The 19298-nt window shown below is 40.7% G+C and overlaps 1 protein-coding gene across 1 annotated transcript in view; it reads right to left on the bottom strand.

Moving 5' to 3' along the window:
• The window catches only part of hipk3b (homeodomain interacting protein kinase 3b), a 66708-nt gene extending 50100 nt beyond the window's left edge, over nt 1–16608 (bottom strand). The window contains 1 exon segment of the mRNA XM_030080515.1: nt 16269–16608. Within this exon segment, the coding sequence (XP_029936375.1) occupies nt 16269–16341 (73 nt within the window). The 5' untranslated portion in view covers nt 16342–16608.
• Nucleotides 16609–19298: the final 2690 nt, after the last annotated feature.

The following is a 19298-nucleotide window of genomic DNA, read 5'->3' as shown; positions in this document are numbered from 1 at the left end:
ACTCTCCTGTCTCATAAATAACAAGGCTCCTGGTAACAACTCATGTACATCATGTCCATGACATTATGCCACAAAAAGTGGGGGGAAAAAAAACACAATACCTTCTCTGGTATGGTGCTTAGAGAGTCAAATGAGAAGCCCACGACTTTTAAAAGATGAAAAGCAATGCAGCTACAACCAAGAACTGGTGCGCATTACTCTAAGCAAAGGTTTATGTACCCAGTGAAGTCAGCTGGTATAAATAAATAAATGATTAAAAGGTTACCCTGTTCAACTGACCATACAATTTTTCTTATAGAAGATGTGTGAATTGGACAATCACAAACATTTAATCAGTTGGTTAAAGTCATAACTCCACTAGAAAGCATTCAGTAGAGCGCACCACCAACACTATGCAATTATGAAGATATGCCAGTTCTATGTTCAATATTCACCAAAAGTTAATCACACCCACCACCACAACTTCCTTTGGCCAACTGGTGAAAGTGTCATGGTCCTGTGTGAATCTGTTCAAACAGTACATGTGTTTATATCTGAAGCCACACCCATTGCGACACCCCTCTTTGGCTAATCAGTGACTACGTAAATGCACACCACATTCCGATCGGGTCAATATTCTGGTTAAGATAATTTTCCAAATAAGGTGTTTATATGCGCTGCAGCAACTGGAATATTCCGTTTACATGTTACTTGGCATATTCCCGTGTTTCAGCGTATTCCACGCTCTTATTTAATGCAACACTCAACCTGCGGGGGCAGCAGTACGTGTATAGGCGTCTGGTCTGCCAGAAATACAGAAGAAGAAGAAGAAGCTGTCTCTATTTCTGTGTTTTCTCCCATAGATATACTCCATGATATTTAAGTCTTTCATTAGCTGAAGGCAGATTGCAGTCTCCTCCTCACTCGAAACATGCTGGCTCTTGCTGCTTTTCGCCATGCTGTTCGCCATGTCATTCGCTTGCAGTAACCACATCAACAAAGATGCCCCAGGATTCATTGTGAATCGAGCATGCGCAGACATAACTGAACATTCCAGTACAGGGCATTTCCGATTAAGGTGTTTACATGGCACAATATTCTGGTTGGAACAGACATATGCCAGGGGTCGTATTCGGAATTTTCTCCAACTGGAATATGACCTTAATCGGGTCCGGTGCATGTTTACATGACACGTGCGCAACTGGAATATTGCGGATATTCCGAATAATACAGGAATATGGTGTGCATTATGTGCTCTGTGGTAAAGGTTAATCAGTTCTTCATTGCCCCATGACCAACCTTTCCACCAAGTTTTCTGCAAATCCATTCGTGACTTTTTGACATATCCTGCTAACAAAGAAACTAACCAACAAACAGACAAACTGAATGGGGCAAAAACATACATTTCGTTGTTCAAATCCATTAGCGGAGGTAATAACTCAAGAGTCACCCTTGTTTCATACAGCTGAACAGACAGGCTCACAAACTGTAGGAGAGGTAGCCAATTAGCAGAGACAGCAAAGTACCCCCTGGTGATGTCTTTCTTCCACACCAGATGGAAAGCTATGCTTGCATGGTGGGATTATGTTCTGGAGCAACAGAGGGAACTATCCATGTGCACACTGTTCAACAGGCTACCATCACTCGTTCACAGTGACAAGACACTAACAATTTCTTGCTTGGCAGACACGGGCAGTATTCAAGCAGCATGTGTGAGGGTTTTTGAACTGTGTTGCTGAGGATGCCAACTTTGGCTACGTTCACACTGCAGCTGAAAGCGTCCTAATTCTGACTGTTTTTTTCCTCAGATCTTTTTGTCTCGACTGTTCACAATCACCTTTGTATGTGACCTATATCTGACATCAGCATGGACAGATCTCTGTCATGACCCCACATGTGCACATTTACAACAAGCACGCATGCTGAGCAACAAAAAATGTCACTGAACAACAGTCTGTCATTACAATGAATGAAATAGCAGTGTAAGCATTCATTTCTCAAATTGCTTGCTGCAGTAACAGTGGTGTGATGACAGTTGTTCAGCTGTACAGGCTGAGGGCGAGAGGGCACAAAAGGGTTTGGTTTGAACCATCTTCCCTTATATCTGTTATACTTTCAATCTGTCTGTCTTCCTGTGGTTGTTGCTGCTGACCTCCATATTCTGCTCTGGCTCACCACTGCCAACATGAATAATGATGCATTGTCAGTTTTCTTAGTATTTATAATACATTTCATAGTTGTGTAGGTTTTATATTTTAGGTTAGGCTTAGGGTTAATCAGATACATATCCGACTTAAGACCACATATGAAAGTGGCCTAGATCTGAGTTGAAAAGTCTGAAAAATCTGGTCCGTGTCACATGTGGGCACAAAAAAAAAAAAAAATCTGATTTTGGCCACTTCAACTTACAATGTGAGCATGAGTGTTGAGTGTTTTGCTTCTTCACAACATGTTTCTTTATCTTAGTGGCAAATAATCAATCGCCACAGTCGGAGAGAGCAAAATGCATTTTTTTTTTTTTTGACTTGACTAAATAAAGGGACCATACAAATCAACAGCATCTTAGACAAGTGCAGGCTACAAAAGGGTGGGAATATGTTCGCTGATCAAAATTACAGTAAGGAGTATTCTTGAACTGTATGTTTAGAAAGCCAGTTATAATGAGCGGTATTGCCCCTAAACACTTGCCAGTGTAAAATTACAACTGAGACCACAAGGTCTCATTGAGGCGTCTCACCCTGAAAGCTCTCTTCATTGCGCACATTTACTGCTAAGTTCATGGGGCAAGAGCGGAAAACACACATACACATACACATAACTATGCAAATTCCAGTGGGCTAATGAGTACAGCATCAGTGTAGCCAAATGTCATCCAGAACCGTCACATTAAACAATAACCCAACTGTTGGCAGATCTTATTTCCATTACATCTTACATCATCACCTACCAACATACTGCCTCCAGTTCCACCTGTCTGCAACTACTTCAGCAGGTGGGACTCAAGAGATCTGTATTAAAGTAATAATATTGATTAAAGCTAGCAGGTAGACTAATAAGGTGCAAAGTGCCTCATAATTTCCCACTGGGGAAAGGTATTCAGTTTATTCCATTGCACACTCTTTTCAGTAAGAAAATGTTACTTTTTCAAGAGACCGGGATTTTATACAAGTGCTGGCTGCCACCCTGCCACACCTGATTGCTGACAAGCCAACTACTATATTGGACAATAATTACAAACATGCAAACATTTCCCTCAAATCTTTTTACTGTACTGATACGGAGCCTTGTACTTGCACATCACAGAGACAACTGTGCACTCTGCACTGTCCCAGTGCTGGAAAAGGTGTATTGATGTTGCATCCCATCCAACCTGTCAATTAACATTTTGTTTTATATTCAAAATTGCTTGCAGTTCATTTAAAAAAGCCTACTCCCTGCAACCTGACAGCTGTTAGCTGTCCAAGAGGTGTAAAACTCAAGTTAACCATTAATTACAACATGATATATCTTAACATTAAACAAGCTGCACTTTACCCCCCGTAGTGTTTTTGCTACATAGGCATGTGGTGCTACAAAGCCTATACTGAAATTTGTATCTTCAAGACAGAGGGCTTCAACTGATTACTGTAGTTTAATGTCAACCGTATTCATCAAACATCACTGCAGAGTTCCTGTTTATGACATCTATTGTTTTTGTTTGTTTGTTTGTTTGTTTCAGAACAACTGATGCATTACAGGACACACCAACAGGGAGATTATAAATTAACAGTAGTTACCCTTTATCAGATTAATTAAGACCTTATTAGAAAAGGCCCTGATGTGATGATATACACATCATGACAATAATAAGGGTTCAAACATGTATCTGCGCTGACCTATCCTAAGTCTTGCCCCCCAAATGAAAAGCAGCTAATCATAGCTTTGTAAATGTTGGTCTCAGACATACAATAGCCTACATGTGTATTCACAGACATGGGTGAAGTTTCTCTAGATGTTGAGGTGTTTCCAGAGGTTGAAAAAAAAAAAAAAAAAAAAAAGCAGAGCCACCTTTCTGAAGGTTGTCATGTAAAATACAGCGCTTCACTCATTCTGATTAATGTCCCTGATTGACCCAGGAAGTTGGAAGATTTTTTTATTTTTTTCTTCAAAATTCTATTTGAAGGAAGCCACAAACCATAAGGCAGAAAGTATGAGCGAGTCATCAGGCCACAGCGACTGCACGGCTCAGCTATAAGAGCCCGTCTCAAGCCATGTTCTGTACTGCAATTCTGCCTGACAGAAAACACACGCTGTGATAACACTCTCTCTGTGAGCCACCTCTTTAAGCCTATTCTAAGATGTAGGATAAGATGGCCCTCCTCCCTTGATGGCTGTACACAATCACACCTTGGCATACTGTCTAATGGCACTCTTTAATATCTTGCTGTTGACAAATGATTTATGCCATTGTCCCATGCAAGACTTAAAAGAAACTGTTATGGTTGCCAATGCAAACAAAATTAAAAGTGTACAACCAAAACATCAAAACTGGAAGCACTGCTGCACCTACAAATCATCTTGGTCAGACTTCAGTTAACCTCTTTAGAGTGAAAATGACAGCACCTTTGTTATTTGTTCTGTTCTAGTCAATAAAATGTCTGTTTACCTGAAATCTTTTTTTTTTTTTTTTTTTTTTTAAATTGGTTAATCTCAAATGCACTTTAGGTTTCCTTTTACAAGACACAGCTGTTTCCACTTACAATGCATAACTGTCTTCTCTCAATTTATCTATGAAAAAAAGAATAAATGGTAAAACATCCTTATAAAAAAGGTTAACACCTCCAAATCCAATTAGCATATTGAAGGTAGAGCCCTCAGAGTGAGGCTTTGGACAGATCTATCACCACTTTTCATTTCACTTGGTTTTAGCTGTGTGCCAGAAGAAAGGAGCTTTGCTACTACTGCATCTCATCCAATCCCTCAAATATCCCCCTTCCTATAGTGAAAACAAAAGCAAAATTCACAAATGTATACTTTACACCACTCACATGTGTAAGTAACAGTATGTACTATGTTTAATAAGCAGTGTTGGGACCAATTACTCACAAAACTAATAAGTTACAATTACTAATTACTTCTGTAAAAAAGTAATTTTGATTACTACTCAATTACTGCTGCAGAAGAGTAATTCAATTACTGGGGAAAGTAATTTTTAGGATTACTTTTTTTCTTTTCTTAAATCCTCTTATTAATGCACATATTTTTGCATTGCTGTTGCAGCGTGGACATTGCTGTCAAATTTCATCTATCATTGTCAGTGTTGGGCACGTTACTTGGAAAAAGTAATTAATTATAGTTTGAAGTAGTGATGCCAGCTTGTCCAGGTGGGGAATTGAACCCCCGGTCTTCTGAATGGCAGGCGGAGATACTATCCGCTCTGCCGTCGGGGAACACATACACTATATTACCAAAAGTATTCGCTCACCAATTCAAATGATCAGAATCAGGTGTCCTAATCACTTGGCCTGGCCACAGGTGTATAAAATCAAGCACTCAGGCATGCAGACTGTGAAACAAGACATTTGTGAAAGAATGGGCCGCTCTCAGGAGCTCAGTGAATTCCAGCGTGGAACTGTCATAGGATGCCACCTGTGCAACAAATCCAGTCGTGAAATTTCCTCGCTCCTAAATATTCCACAGTCAACTGTCAGCTCTATTATAACAAAATGGAAGCGTTTGGGAACAACAGCAACTCAGCCACGAAGTGGTAGGCCACGTAAAGTGACGGAGAGGGGTCAGCGGATGCTAAAGCGCATAGTGCAAAGAGGTCGCCGACTTTCTGCACAGTCAATTGCTACAGAGCTACAAACTTCATGTGACCTTCAGATTAGCCCAAGTACAGTACGCAGAGAGCTTCATGGAATGGGTTTCCATGGCCGAGCAGCTGCAGCCAAGCCACACATCACCAAGTGCAATGCAAAGCGTCGGATGCAATGGTGTAAAGCACGCCGCCACTGGCCTCTAGAGCAGTGGAGACGCATTCTCTGGAGTGATGAATCACGCTTTTCCATCTGGCAATCTTATGGACGAGTCTGGGTTTGGAGGTTGCCAGGAGAACGGTACATTTCAGACTGCATTGTGCCGACTGTGAAATTTGGTGGAGGAGGAATTATGGTGTGGGGTTGTTTTTCAGGAGCTGGGCTTGGCCCCTTAGTTCCAGTGAAAGGAACTTTGAATGCTTCAGGATACCAAAACATTTTGGACAATTCCATGCTCCCAACCTTGTGGGAACAGTTTGGAGCGGGCCCCTTCCTCTTCCAACATGACTGTGCACCAGTGCACAAAGCAAGGTCCATAAAGACATGGATGACAGAGTCTGGTGTGGATGAACTTGACTGGCCTGCACAGAGTCCTGACCTGAACCCGATAGAAAACCTTTGGGATGAATTAGAGCGGAGACTGAGAGCCAGGCCTTCTCGACCAGCATCAGTGTGTGACCTCACCAATGCGCTTTTGGAAGAATGGTCAACAATTCCTATAAACACTCTCCTCAACCTTGTGGACAGTCTTCCCAGAAGAGTTGAAGCTGTAATAGCTGCAAAAGGTGGACCGACATCATATTGAACTCTATGGGTTAGGAATGGGATGGCACTTCAGTTCATAGTATGAGTAAAGGCAGGTGAGCGAATACTTTTGGTAATATAGTGTATGCTTCTTCTAATTTGTGCTCATTCTCCATGCATGTTGATAAGTTACGAAAAACTGCAAAGTCTGACCGGTTTGAAAACTGACACACCGCTTTTCCTCCACAAGACGCTCATTTTTTTGGATAGGATAATAAAATAATAATAATTAGTAGTAGTAAGTAAGGGCTAGTAACGGCGCATTTTATTGTCAGTAACGGTAACGGCGTCGTAACGGGGGAAACAGTAATTTCTTTGATTACTCGTTACTAATAAAAGTAACGCCATTAGTAACGCCGTTTCTTTGTAACGCCGTTACTCCCATCACTGGTCATAAGTGTGCTAACACATAAGGCCCGTTTCCAACGGGCCTGTAGTAGCAGGAGCTACTACAGGAACGTCCTCTCACTCGGCCCTCTCAACTGCCGTGTCTCCACTGAGAGGGCCGAGTAGGAGGAAGGTTCCTGTTAAGTTACCGGGCAGTTGCGTGACCATGACCGAGGCATCAAAATGCGTGATGTTAAAAAAGTCTGTTTTTTAACATCACGCTAAAACTAACGTTAGCGGCCCTAAAAATGCCGGCTAAAAAGTGTGTTGTTAGCGTTAGCTAATGTCCGCTAAAGCTAACGTTAGCGCCCCTAAAAATGTCGGCCAAAAAGTGTGTTGTTAGCGTTAGCTAACGTCCACTAAAGCTAACGTTAGCGCCCCTAAAAATGCCGCCTAAAAAGTGTGTTGTTAGCGTTAGCTAACGTCCGCTAAAGCTAACGTTAGCACCCCTAAAAATGCCGGCTACAAAGTGTGTTGTTAACGTTGGCCAGCACGTTAGTGTTAGCTTGGTAGTGTTGGCTGTGTTGCTAGGGACGCCTGCTTTCTGTTGACATCACATGGCGCCGTGAGTAAACCCAGTTTTTTTCGGGGCTGCTCAGAGTCCCTACCCCGAGGCAGGGCCGTTTTTTAGCCCCTGTAAAGGTTCCGGAACTCTCTCCTTCGGGGTAGTTCCGGCGGTGGAGACACGCGACAACGGCCACGGCAGGGTTGCCAAGTTCGTGTTTTTTTCCGCCAAATTGGGCTACTTTTTAAGTGTTGCCGTGGGTAACAAATTTTGTCCGCGGGTTGGGCTTGGGCAGACATGAATAAAGATTCATATTTTGAATGACCAATGTTTATACCCAAATCCTGTCAAACTGACTCAGGGCCAGATCAGCATATAAACTATCCACATATGTCACATGCTCCACAGACAAATAATATGCCAATGCTGTGTGAGGCCACTCAGCACATGACCAATCACATCATCAGCACCACTCGTGCCCAGTGCCTGTCAGCTGAAGTAAGGTATCCCATATTATATTTTAAGTTCTGATATACTGTAAATTAAATAGGTGAAAGAACTGTTTTGGGAAATTGTCTTTAATGTTTATGGTGTTATTTTATAGATATTATAGTGCATTTTGCAATTATAGCAATGCTGTTGGACTTTAAAAGCAACATATATGGATTTTTATGGGCATATTTTTAGTTCTGGTATTGGGCTGATTTTTGGGCCCTTTTAATACCAGGTTAGGCGGGTTTTGGGCTGGTTTTGAGTAGCTGTTTGGCTGCTTTTGTCTCACAGACCTGGCAACCCTGGGCCACGGCCCCGTAAAATTACCCCAAAGTTCCGGCGGTGGAAACGGGCCTATAGGGTACATAACAGTGCAGTCCCATACTTGCCAGCTTGTTTGTTCAGAGTACGAAAGTCACGTAAACATGTGATGAACAAAGTAGTAGGCTATGTAAGTTTTACTAGTTTTGTTATTGTTGTTTGTGACTGTAGAGGCTAAAATGTGCTGATGCATGTTTCCATTTTCCAATCCAGATATCCAGTATATAGAAAATTGCAGTAATTTTACAGCATGGTCAAAATTTCAATAAATAAACTGGTGTTTCTTATAAACTGTGGCAAAATGATTAGTTACAAACATAATAGGCAGTATTTTTTTTATACAAATTTAATCCCAAACAGGTTACATCGCAAATCCATCATATTTGTCATGAAGATATTTCAAATCCTGCCTCTCTATCTGCTGTTAAGAGGCAGATATAGTTATTTCACATCACTGAAACGCTTTCTGTGACTCAAAGCACTTTGTCTGTTTTAAGATTTTTCTATTGACAGTCACAGAAAAAGTGCGAGATAACACTTAAAGTTCCCAGGTCGAATTCAAACAAGTTTGGTTAAGTTTAGGAAGGGGTTTCCTCAGGTTAAGGTTAGGGTAAACGAGGTGGATGCATTTTTCAGCAGGGATGCAAAACCCAGCTTAACACCAGCATTCACTGAACTCCAACAGCTCCAGAGCGTATATTTTCTAATGAACAGGCCTTCATAGCAATGAGCGTTTGTTTTCAGGATAACAGGCCATCAGACTAATGGGTTTTTGGACTAATGGGACATTTTTCAGACTATTGCGGTTTTGGAATAATGGGCTTTCGGACCAATGGCACTGCACCGTGTCAAGTGAGTTAATTTACCTGTGTGGGCCATCTAAATATGATCAAAATATGAGCAACACTATTAAGTCTGAGTGGTGAAGTAAAGAGCCTGAAACTTAGCCAAGGCAGCAGAGTGGCAGCTGCTGGACTCTGCTATTATTACCAGATGAAGTTCAATACTCCCTTGGTCAGCCAGCAGGCCCCTCCTGTGGCGTCACATTACATCCTTCAAAGCTGTAGAACTTTTTCAGCAACCTTGAGCTGCTAAGTAATTGCACACAGTAGACCTTTGACCTTGGCCGACTCAAAATTAAATTGAGGGGAAAATAAACACTAGACACCTGTTCCACAATGAACAAATGGTCCTGAGTGAAGAAAATAAAAGTAAAAGTGGCTTAAAAACAGAAGTAGCATTAAGTGAGAAGACCACCAGCTGATAACTATGACAAGCCAAGGAGACTTTCAAGACACTGTGTGGGGCAGGAAAAACTGTGGAACTATTAAAAAGGTACTTTATAAGGTATGTTTATGTAATCTGCAGTCAATGACTCAAAAACTGTCCGGATCAGCCTGGTAGCTCACTGAATAACTTGTTAAGGCTGAGACCTGATCACATTGCCCTGGGTTCAAATCCAACCATTTGCTGCAAGTCATCCCCTCTCTCTGCCCTGCCCCCAGAGGGGGGGCAATTCTAATAAAAAAAAAAAATCTATTTGGGAAAAAATGCAACTGTGAGAAAGATTTTTAATTTAAAAGGTTGTGTATATGAAATAAGATGAATAACACACATACAATCTTATTCATGGTGAAATATGAATTTCAATTTTCAACTTCAACTTTTAGCTTTTCAATTACATTTTTTTTTTTTTTTTAATTGAACATCTGGCCCAGATATGGCTCCATTAGTCAGGCATATCTTCCTTTTAGACAGGTTTTAACCAGGTATTACCTAGAGAAAACATGGGCCTGATGGGCCTGAAGTTTTATGAATGCATGTCTTAGAATGCAATGTGCAGTGTGCAATCAACAGTGTCAGAAACAAGTTTTTAACATCACAATATCATTATTTGAAGGTTATTTGACTCGAAAAAGAAAGCAGTCCAACACTGACATGGTGAAGTGGAAAGTGAGGGCACTGTTGTCCAGGTGATGCATGGCCACACAAATTTCTCATCAGCTAAAAGGATAAATAGCCAAGTAGTTTCATACTATGTCTGAGTTTATTTTTTTTTACCAAATGTTTTTCTTCTTTAAAAGATATAAAATGTAAGATTAATGTAAAATATCGGACCTCCCAGAGGGCGCAATGAGGAATGCCTAACCTTAATCAAAACAAAGAAAAAAGCCTGCCTCCACCCAACTGTCCCAACAGGGCAGGACACACAGGCCCTTTGAGGACAATAAATGTAATCAGTTCTAAAATGGTTCAATACTGGTTGTGATAACTTTCAACACGTCAAGTTGGGAACGGTGTATTTCTGATAGGACCTGCATAAATGACTTATGGCCATTTGCCGTGACTTCCATACTAAAAGTCAGTCTACAAAAGAAACGTGCATTGCAGTTCAGCTAAAAGTTAACACTGATATCTGGGGATCTGCGTGAGTTACACTCTAGGGCTTGGACACTGTACACTGTTAGTTGATGTTAGAAAAGTTTTTTTTTCCCTCTAAAACAACAGATAATCTGCATGAATCAAGCTAATGGATGGTAATGTTATTTCTACCCTATCCTTTTACTGGATCCCCAATAGACATATTACACAGCAGCCATTTTGACATGAAAAGGCAGGGTAAACACAGGTGATACCAATGACATTCATTAAGGTTCCACTCCATTTAAGTTTAGCAGTGCCTTTCCAATATATGAGCATTTACATTACCAGGACCCAGGCTCTGTTAGACCTAAATGGGATGGGATCTTCATTGATGTCATTAGCAACACCTGTGTTTACCCTGCTTTTTCATGTCAAAATGGCTGCTGTGAAAAGGCTCTACAGCTTCTATTAAGTGGTCCCTTCTGTTCCCTGGCTTTTTTTGTTATAAATCAACTCATTAACTCCCGTAATTTATTACGGGAGTTTATATTCTGTAATTTGGACAATGCTTAGCATTCCTCTACACTGCACGCATGAGCATAGGCAACATAAACTAACAGCATAACATACACAATAACACAGCGTAATTTAAATCCTGTGTGGAAGTGTAGCGGTAGCGGCACTGTGGTCGACATGGTCTCAGTGTCACACTTCACTAAAACACTGATAGCAGTGTCATTTTATTGACTGCGCTAATGAAGCTCAGAGAAAGACAGCAGAACTTCTGGCTGCATCCACTGAGACAAAGCCTTCCCTCCAAAGCAGTATTTTGATTTATCAAATCAAAATACGAAAAAAATAAGCTAAAACTATAAGGGACGATCTTCTTTATAGCCCATAGAAAATACACTGAGCTGAATACAGGGGACAATGGAAAATAGATTTGAACACAGCAGAATAACAACTGAGTACTGATTACTACCCAGCTTGGTTTTAATTATTTGATTGATTAATAAGTAAAGCAACATTAGTGAGTCAATATCTTTTTATCTTTAGCTGAGATAGAAAAACTATTCCATTTGATTCATTTCTTTTTTAGATGCAAGTTTGGGGATACCTCAATGGCTCACCTGGTCAACTGCATACCATTTAGCAAGGCTGAGTCCTTAGCACAGTGGTCTGGGTTCAAATCCAAACCCAAGCCCTTTGCTGCATGTCATCATTTCTCTCTCCCCTGCCTTTCCCGTCTCTCTCTACTGTGACTATCAAAATAAAGCAGAAATGCCAAAAATAATCTTTAAAAAAAAAAAAATAGTTGCAAGTTTGGGTTGGTTTGTGGGGCGATGCTTTGCCATCCTGAGGTTTCCTAATTTAAAAAGCACACTTGATTAAGCTAAGCAGCACTCGTGAACTTAATTTTACTCATCCAACCATGTCTGGTTATGAATACAATAATGTAATCAGGTGTCCTTGGCTAACCCTTTGTTTATACTTCATTCAGTTGATGGCGTCAAATGCAGCAAACTGTCATGGTGGAAAGCACCCACTTCAGACACACACTGTCCCTCCCCTGTTAAATGTGGGCCTTGTGTCGTCATGATAAACGGAACTGCTCTGCACTAAGTTTGTTTCCAACATGTTTAAGTGGCACATGCTGAATGCAATTTGCTGAACATTCGCTTTTGTTTACCCATTAGCCTTTAGCACGGGTTGTGTTAAAGCCACAGGCACACACGCTCACTAAAACATTGCTGTGCTTTGACTGTGTCTCATGAATGTAATCTTCCACGGTCATTAGATGAAAGGGCCCTGTATTTTCTCGAGCATGTGACCACATGGTATTTCAACTGTGAACTTATGACTACCATTTAGGAGTTTCCTACTCGCCAGATGAGCCCCTGAAAACAGCTGATTTCAAGTTGGCATTTTTACTGACTGAGAGGGTGATGAACATATGTTGCCCAAGTTTAAGCTGGTCAGGTCGGATAAAGAGATTTAAGAAATCTTGGAGCAAATTCTGGCTCTGAATAATAGTCCTTTAAATGGGCAGCTATAGGGCAATCCACATATGGCCTGTTGAGAGTAGCTATATTCTATCCTTGAGGGTTTATAACCTTTTTTAATTAAGATGAGTGGACTACAGGTGAGGTGCACAGTAAAGAACCACAATTAAGTTTTTCTGACAGGATTATCTTGACCAAAAACATCCAAGAGAATACTAAAATCGCAACATTTACCAAAATTAGCTAAAAACTGTCCATTAGTAACAAAGCATGGAAAATCAATTCAGTGTGAATTTTACAACCTAAAAGTGCACTATCACCTGCAGCACAATTAATGTGTTCTATTTCGTTTTTACACATTTATACACTGGCCACACAATACTGCCTGCCTTTGGCCATGATTTGTCTCGCTATCTCCCACAACCTTGCCTTTCTGGCCTTGTTGCTGTTAAGCTGAGTGTTGGAATGTGACTCATGTTCAGCAGATAGGAAAGGGCCTATGAAAAACAACATCTCACAAACACAGCAGCACTGTGTCGCACTATGTTTATGTTGTTGTCTCAAAAGTTAGTAATCATGGTGTTCATGGTAATAAATCTTGGCAGCAGCTACACTACTATTTATGTTTTTAAGACAGCAGGTATTGATACTGGTATGCCAGCCCATCTCCACTCACAAGCCTCAATAACTAATAAGTAACATGGAACAAATCTGTTTAAACTGCTTAAACTCAAGTTAGTTGCCTCTTTTGCTACACTCCATAAAATTAAAAAAAACAAGATGAAAAATTCCTTATCACCTATATTTGCTGAGATGCATTACTTAGCTATTATTTTTAAGATTTTGTCCAAAAAATTGTTGTCCATATGTTTTTTGTTTTAAGTGCTTTTGTCAGCTATCGGTAAGACATTGCAGTTCACTGAACATAGCTGTATAAAAGCTGTCGAAATTAAGGTCAACCAACCAAAGCTGTCATTCAGGACCCTTGGTACCTCTATGTTTCTGTTCTGAAAAGATACACCTATGGCTGTGCAATATGGACAAAATCTTCTCTCAAAATATAGATAATTTTATATCCTGATGACAATATATACCGCTGTACAGTATATTTTCTGTAAATTTGACCAAAACAAATGTTTATACAAAACATCCACATGCTCCATGATTACTTTTGAGAATACTGTGAATACAAATGACAAGGCACTTTTCTGCCTGTATTTGGAAGTGACACTGAAAAGACCTTAAGTTTGCTTTTGCTTTCAACACTTGCCTTGCATGTTGCTTGCATCTTTTGTGTCTCCCTGTCCTGCCTCTCATGGTTCATCTCTAAGAGGTAGAGAGGGTTTGTTGTGTTGAAGTCTGACGTGAGAACTGGTCTGCGGCATACCTTGCCAAGTACCATTTTCTAGTCATCTGATTTCTTATATCCAAATTACGTCCAAACGACAAAAGTTCCCTGCCCCCCTTCCTTAAGTACAAGTTCCTGATCTTGTCTTGGTTCAGCTGAGCCCTGTTCTATATCAGTGTGATGTGGGGAGTTTCGCTCTGTCACACTCCTCCATGTTTGTTTGTTATTCAAGCTTACCTGGAGTAATGGTGCGTTCAAGACAACTAGGAGCTCGGACTTAACAACATAAAGTTCTGCAGTAAAGTGGCTTTTGCATTAACAGTAATAGCAACAATTGAGGAAAATTTCTATGGACAAACATTTTTCTCTCGTCCCACGGTACATAACGTTATATCGCACAGCCCTACACGTAGCCACAACATGTAATTCCTCAGGGCTGAGGTAGCTACAGAAACAAATAGTCTCATGGTAGGATGACTGGACTATGAAAGAAAAAAAAGTTATTACAGGGAACGCATGCAGACAGGGAAAACATACAACTTTTTTGTCTGCAGGACACAATGAGTCTTAAATTTTATCTTCCACTTTCAGAATTTTCCTGGCTAACTTGAGTTTTGGAATAGAGCGTGACCTCTAAACAGTGGCTAGAGCCAAAGAGTCTGGCAGAGTAAACAATCTTACCACACAGCGCCAAAATTTAGCTGCTGGGTGGTGCTGATTTCCCACTCAGCATGCAGAGTCACCAGTTCATCCTACAGCATATTTCTTTTTTCAAATGAAAACCCACTAGCACGTTTCTTCCGAACCAGTTCACACTGAAGGTTTTTAACATTTGCCCACAAACGCAAATTAGATTTGGGGTTTGATCCAACTGTTTAAAAAAAAAAATCTTTGCCACAGCAGTGTAAGAACCATGCAAAACCTAAAGGGACCACACTCAAAATTATAACTACTGGAATTAATCTTCTTTAATAAACTCATAAAAACATAATAAAACGTATTAATGAGGTTAATCGACATGAGGTAAATATGCACACCCCTAAAAAGCAGTGAGAGAAATATCTAATGAAACGCTACTTGGCAACATCAAATATACATCTGAACAATAAGTCAGTCTAATGAGTTTAATATAATTTGCGCATAAAGAACAGGCAGCACAGATCACACATCAAGCTGTAAGGTAATAACATCCTACACACTCACAGTGGAGCGTTAAGGCAGAGTAAAATATTGAGTGTTAACAGGGCAAGAGCAAAACAGCCCCACGGCGTACAGCTTAGGACTCTTTATGTGTACAATATAAAGACCATGAACCTAGCACAATGCTGTTAGGACGTGTTGTTGCGCTGCATCCCCATAACAACCTTGTGATTTAAGCTATCACAGCCTGTAATTTTAAATCTATTTTAGCTTATAATTAACAGTTATAATAACACGTGTGACATTACTCCGCGTGACATCCTGCCCAATTTTAGGTCGGGCATACAAGCCAGCGTGTTTGTGGTTTGAGAGTCCGAAGGTCCAGCTGAGTGAGATTTAACTGGGAGCATGGTTAAATGTTATCTAACTAGAACATCTAGCAACCGAGCTGTGGGTAAACAGTGTTTGGCTAATAAACTTTTCCGAGAAAATGAAAAAGGTATTTGGGGGGGGCGGGGGGGGGGGCGGGGGGTACTTAAAAACAAAAGAAACATATCCAATTATCTCGGGAAATTGAAGTGAAATGCTAATTGAGGTGTTGAGAGATGTTCGAGAAACGGAGCAGTCACGCGTCGGATCACTCAGCACTTATGACAATGACTAGGCTATACAAGCATTTCAACGATACTGACAGAGAGCTGCTGATATATCTGCCCACTAACATGAGTTAATGCTATCGACATGAAATGTTAAGAAATCGACTATTTCGATACGGGAATGACCAACACAAGAGGAGACTGTCTGGTGGTCCCACTGTGATGCTCGTATGGTCTCCGGAAATGTTATTCGGCGAGCCTGTTGGTACCATTTGGCACAAGATGTTACAAGACCGCTGTGGTAGCTAAATAACTGTTCGGTGAATTTATGTTAGCTATCACAGCCATAAACACAACCACCATAACTTGGCTAAAACACCAGCTGCCAGCCTACGTATAAAGCTAATGTTGACACCTCACGCAGCCAGCAGCCCGCTAGCTAACTTTGTTAGGTATAACTTTGTTATAGGCCACAAGAAAATATCGATCAACGCAAACAGCATCACCGACACCCGTCACTTGATCACTTACCTTCACAGAGAGTAACAATAAGTATAATCCAGGGCTTCTCTGAACATGTTATGGACTTATGAAGCCATACCATGCACAGTTCGCCTGCATTGCTGCCATCTTGTCCTAGACGACAGGAAGAGAGAGCTCGCTCTCGATAACGCCACCATCTCCCACATTTTAAACTTAAAATAACTCCTACATAAAAACGTCCGGAAACACCACACTTAGTCCAGGTTGTAGCTACACGGTTTAAATTCTTCTCCGTCGTCTTTGGGCCAGGTAGCCCATCTCTGAAAGGGTGTCCGTGGCCCCTCTAGACGAGCGGTTACGCAGCTCTGCCAGTCTATAACATGTCCCTTTTCTCTCGTAACTGCTAGCAAATGTTTGTGAACTGACGGCATACTGCAGACCAGACCAATCGATGCCCGAGCGGAGAGCGTGTCGCACCCGGCATTATTGTCGCTACTAAATAAGCGAAGTTTAGATTGTTTGTATTAGTGTAGATCAAAAATTAAAATATGTAATATGTAGCTTGGGGAAATTCAAAGGCTTTGAGGGACTCGAATTTGAGGGAATTTTACTCGATTCGATGTTTAACTCTAAATACATGATTAATATCGTTTTGTGTCGTTGTTTGCTTGGTATTTCATGATAAACATGAAATTAACGTGATATGATTTCAATGTCCTGTAATTTTTTGGTATCCGCCAGTTTTTTTTTTGTTTGTTTGTTTGTTTGTTGTTTGTTTGTTTGTTTGTTTTCTTTTTTTTGGGGGGGGGGGGGGGGGGGGGGGGGGGGGTCAATTTGACCCCTGAGCTGTTTTAGCTGTGTAAAACAAATAAGAAATGACGACGTTTTACACACATTTGTGGTAGCTTTTTTGGATGACACTGAGGAACTATTACAGTCAATGAAATTCCCTCTACTGTATCTGTATCTATATCTGTAATGATGCAAGAATCACTGATGGTTAATGTGACATTTGGGAGGGGAAACATATTGCCACAAGAACTTTGACATATGGGAGGGGATGTTTTATTTAAAGGACTATTTGGGTAGTCAACAAGATACATAAAGTTCCTGACACGTTAACATAGGTAACATTTCATTTCAGAGGTTTAAATTACTTGGGTCAAACTGACCCCAGTTGATTTTTAGTAAATTTGAAGGTAACAGGAGGTTTAAGATCATATATCCTTGGAGTGCGTCAGCGGTCTGAATACCTTTCACTCGGATATTGTGACCTGTCAACATTGCCACTAAAATAAGAAACATAAAGATGGTAGGGCCCTGAACAGAAGAAATGTACCCTGAGTGTAATGTGCACTGAAGCTCTGCCTCAGTCTGAACCTTTGACTCCAGAGTGAAAAGCTGACTTTCTAAATGCTTTGAATGGTGAAATGTGTATGGGAGGGTGATGTGATTAATCCAGGAATCTGCCATTTTTATGCACCTTGCCGTTTTTATACTGGATGGGTTGGTAGAGAGCAGAGGAGTCTAAACAGATGTGTTACCAAAAAACTTGTAAATATGAAAATATCTCAAATATCCAGTTTTCAATAAACATTATTCTTACCATAAAAGACACATGGTGTATATCAGCAGACCTACTGGAATAATGTATTTATTGTTATTGAAAAGGAAAAGAATAATTAACAAAAAATAGTTGTCGGTTGTTTACAAAATGCATTTGAGTTGTGAGTAAAAAGTCCAGAGTTGTATGTGTTAATCAGTCATTATTAGGATATGCACCTACATGCACCTACATCCCCACATGCTGATGAAAAAAAAAAAAAAAAACAATGTTGATGAAACGACAATTGCACCCTCCAGACAGTGCCCTTAATGAACAGAAGCTGAGAGCTCTGCTTTCATATGGTGAGCCACCAGAGTTAAGAAGATTTTAAACTTAATAACATTAAGTGGAAAGAGGCTATAGCTAAGTGAATGAACATTTTTCCTGATAGGCATATGGATGATGGAAAATTGTTTCTCATGTCAGTGTTCACTTACTATATACAAATGTGCTAAAGAGTAATAAAAATCCAAAGCAATGTAAGGCTGTATAACTCTACTGACATCTGAAATGTACTTCATGTTTGAAAATGAGAGAAAAAAATCATAGTAATTTGTGAGCAATTACAATTTGTTTTTGCTTTTTTGACCAATAGACTATTTACAGCAGAGACCTCCAAGTATTAAGGAAATTAGAGGTGCAACACAGGTTTGAAGTACTTGCGTACTTGTCAGACAGTCAGCAGGCACCATCTGACTGAGCAAAGCTGCTCCTGAGCACCTGGTGTCTGAGAAAACCAACCGGGGCCCACTGTAATCTAATCCACCGCAAGGCTACAGGCATTCTCAGGTCTTACACCAGCCCCCATCCCAACTATAGCTTGGCCAACAAACAGCAAACCACCAAGCATGGTCAGTTGCTAGAACTAACAGGTGTGAGCTGACCTGAAGTCCCCTCCCATGTGAAGCCTTTCAAATCTTGGTCACTGTATGTCTAACCGGCTGTGTCATCACGGGCACGGCCAAGGTGGCAAAAGAACAAGCCGCTGGGATGTTCTTTTCCTCAGATAGCCTACTTCCTCCAGCTTGACTTGAGGGACCATGTGGGCAACCCTGCTCCACTCCAGTCTCTGCAGTGTGACCTGGCTCTGCCCGGTGTCCCTTCACAGTTGGCTTTCGCCTTCCAATTTAGCCACAATGATCCGGTATTATATCATGAATGAGTGGACATTGTGATCACAGGCACCTAGAAAGATAAAGGTGTCACACTATGCATCCTTTATATCAGAGCAGCATCTTTTCCTGTTTAGTTCAAGGCATTAGATGTCTTCTTATTTATCTCACTCCCGGGGTTTGCTGCCAGAGTTTTGCATAGTCTTATGAGAATCATTTGCTTCAACTTCAGCATCATGAAAGAGACTTACTGATCAGTTACATCATATGATCCTAGTCTATCCTCTCGTGCACATCCTCATGACCCTGTCAGTAAGATGAACAACACTTGGTTGGCCTAAAAGGCTTGTATGCAAGAAC

This window comes from Myripristis murdjan, chromosome 3 (assembly GCF_902150065.1).
Source record: "Myripristis murdjan chromosome 3, fMyrMur1.1, whole genome shotgun sequence".
Taxonomy (NCBI): Eukaryota; Metazoa; Chordata; class Actinopteri; order Holocentriformes; family Holocentridae; genus Myripristis; species Myripristis murdjan.
Note: the sequence above shows the minus strand (reverse complement) of the source record. Positions and strands in the feature narration are given on the sequence as shown.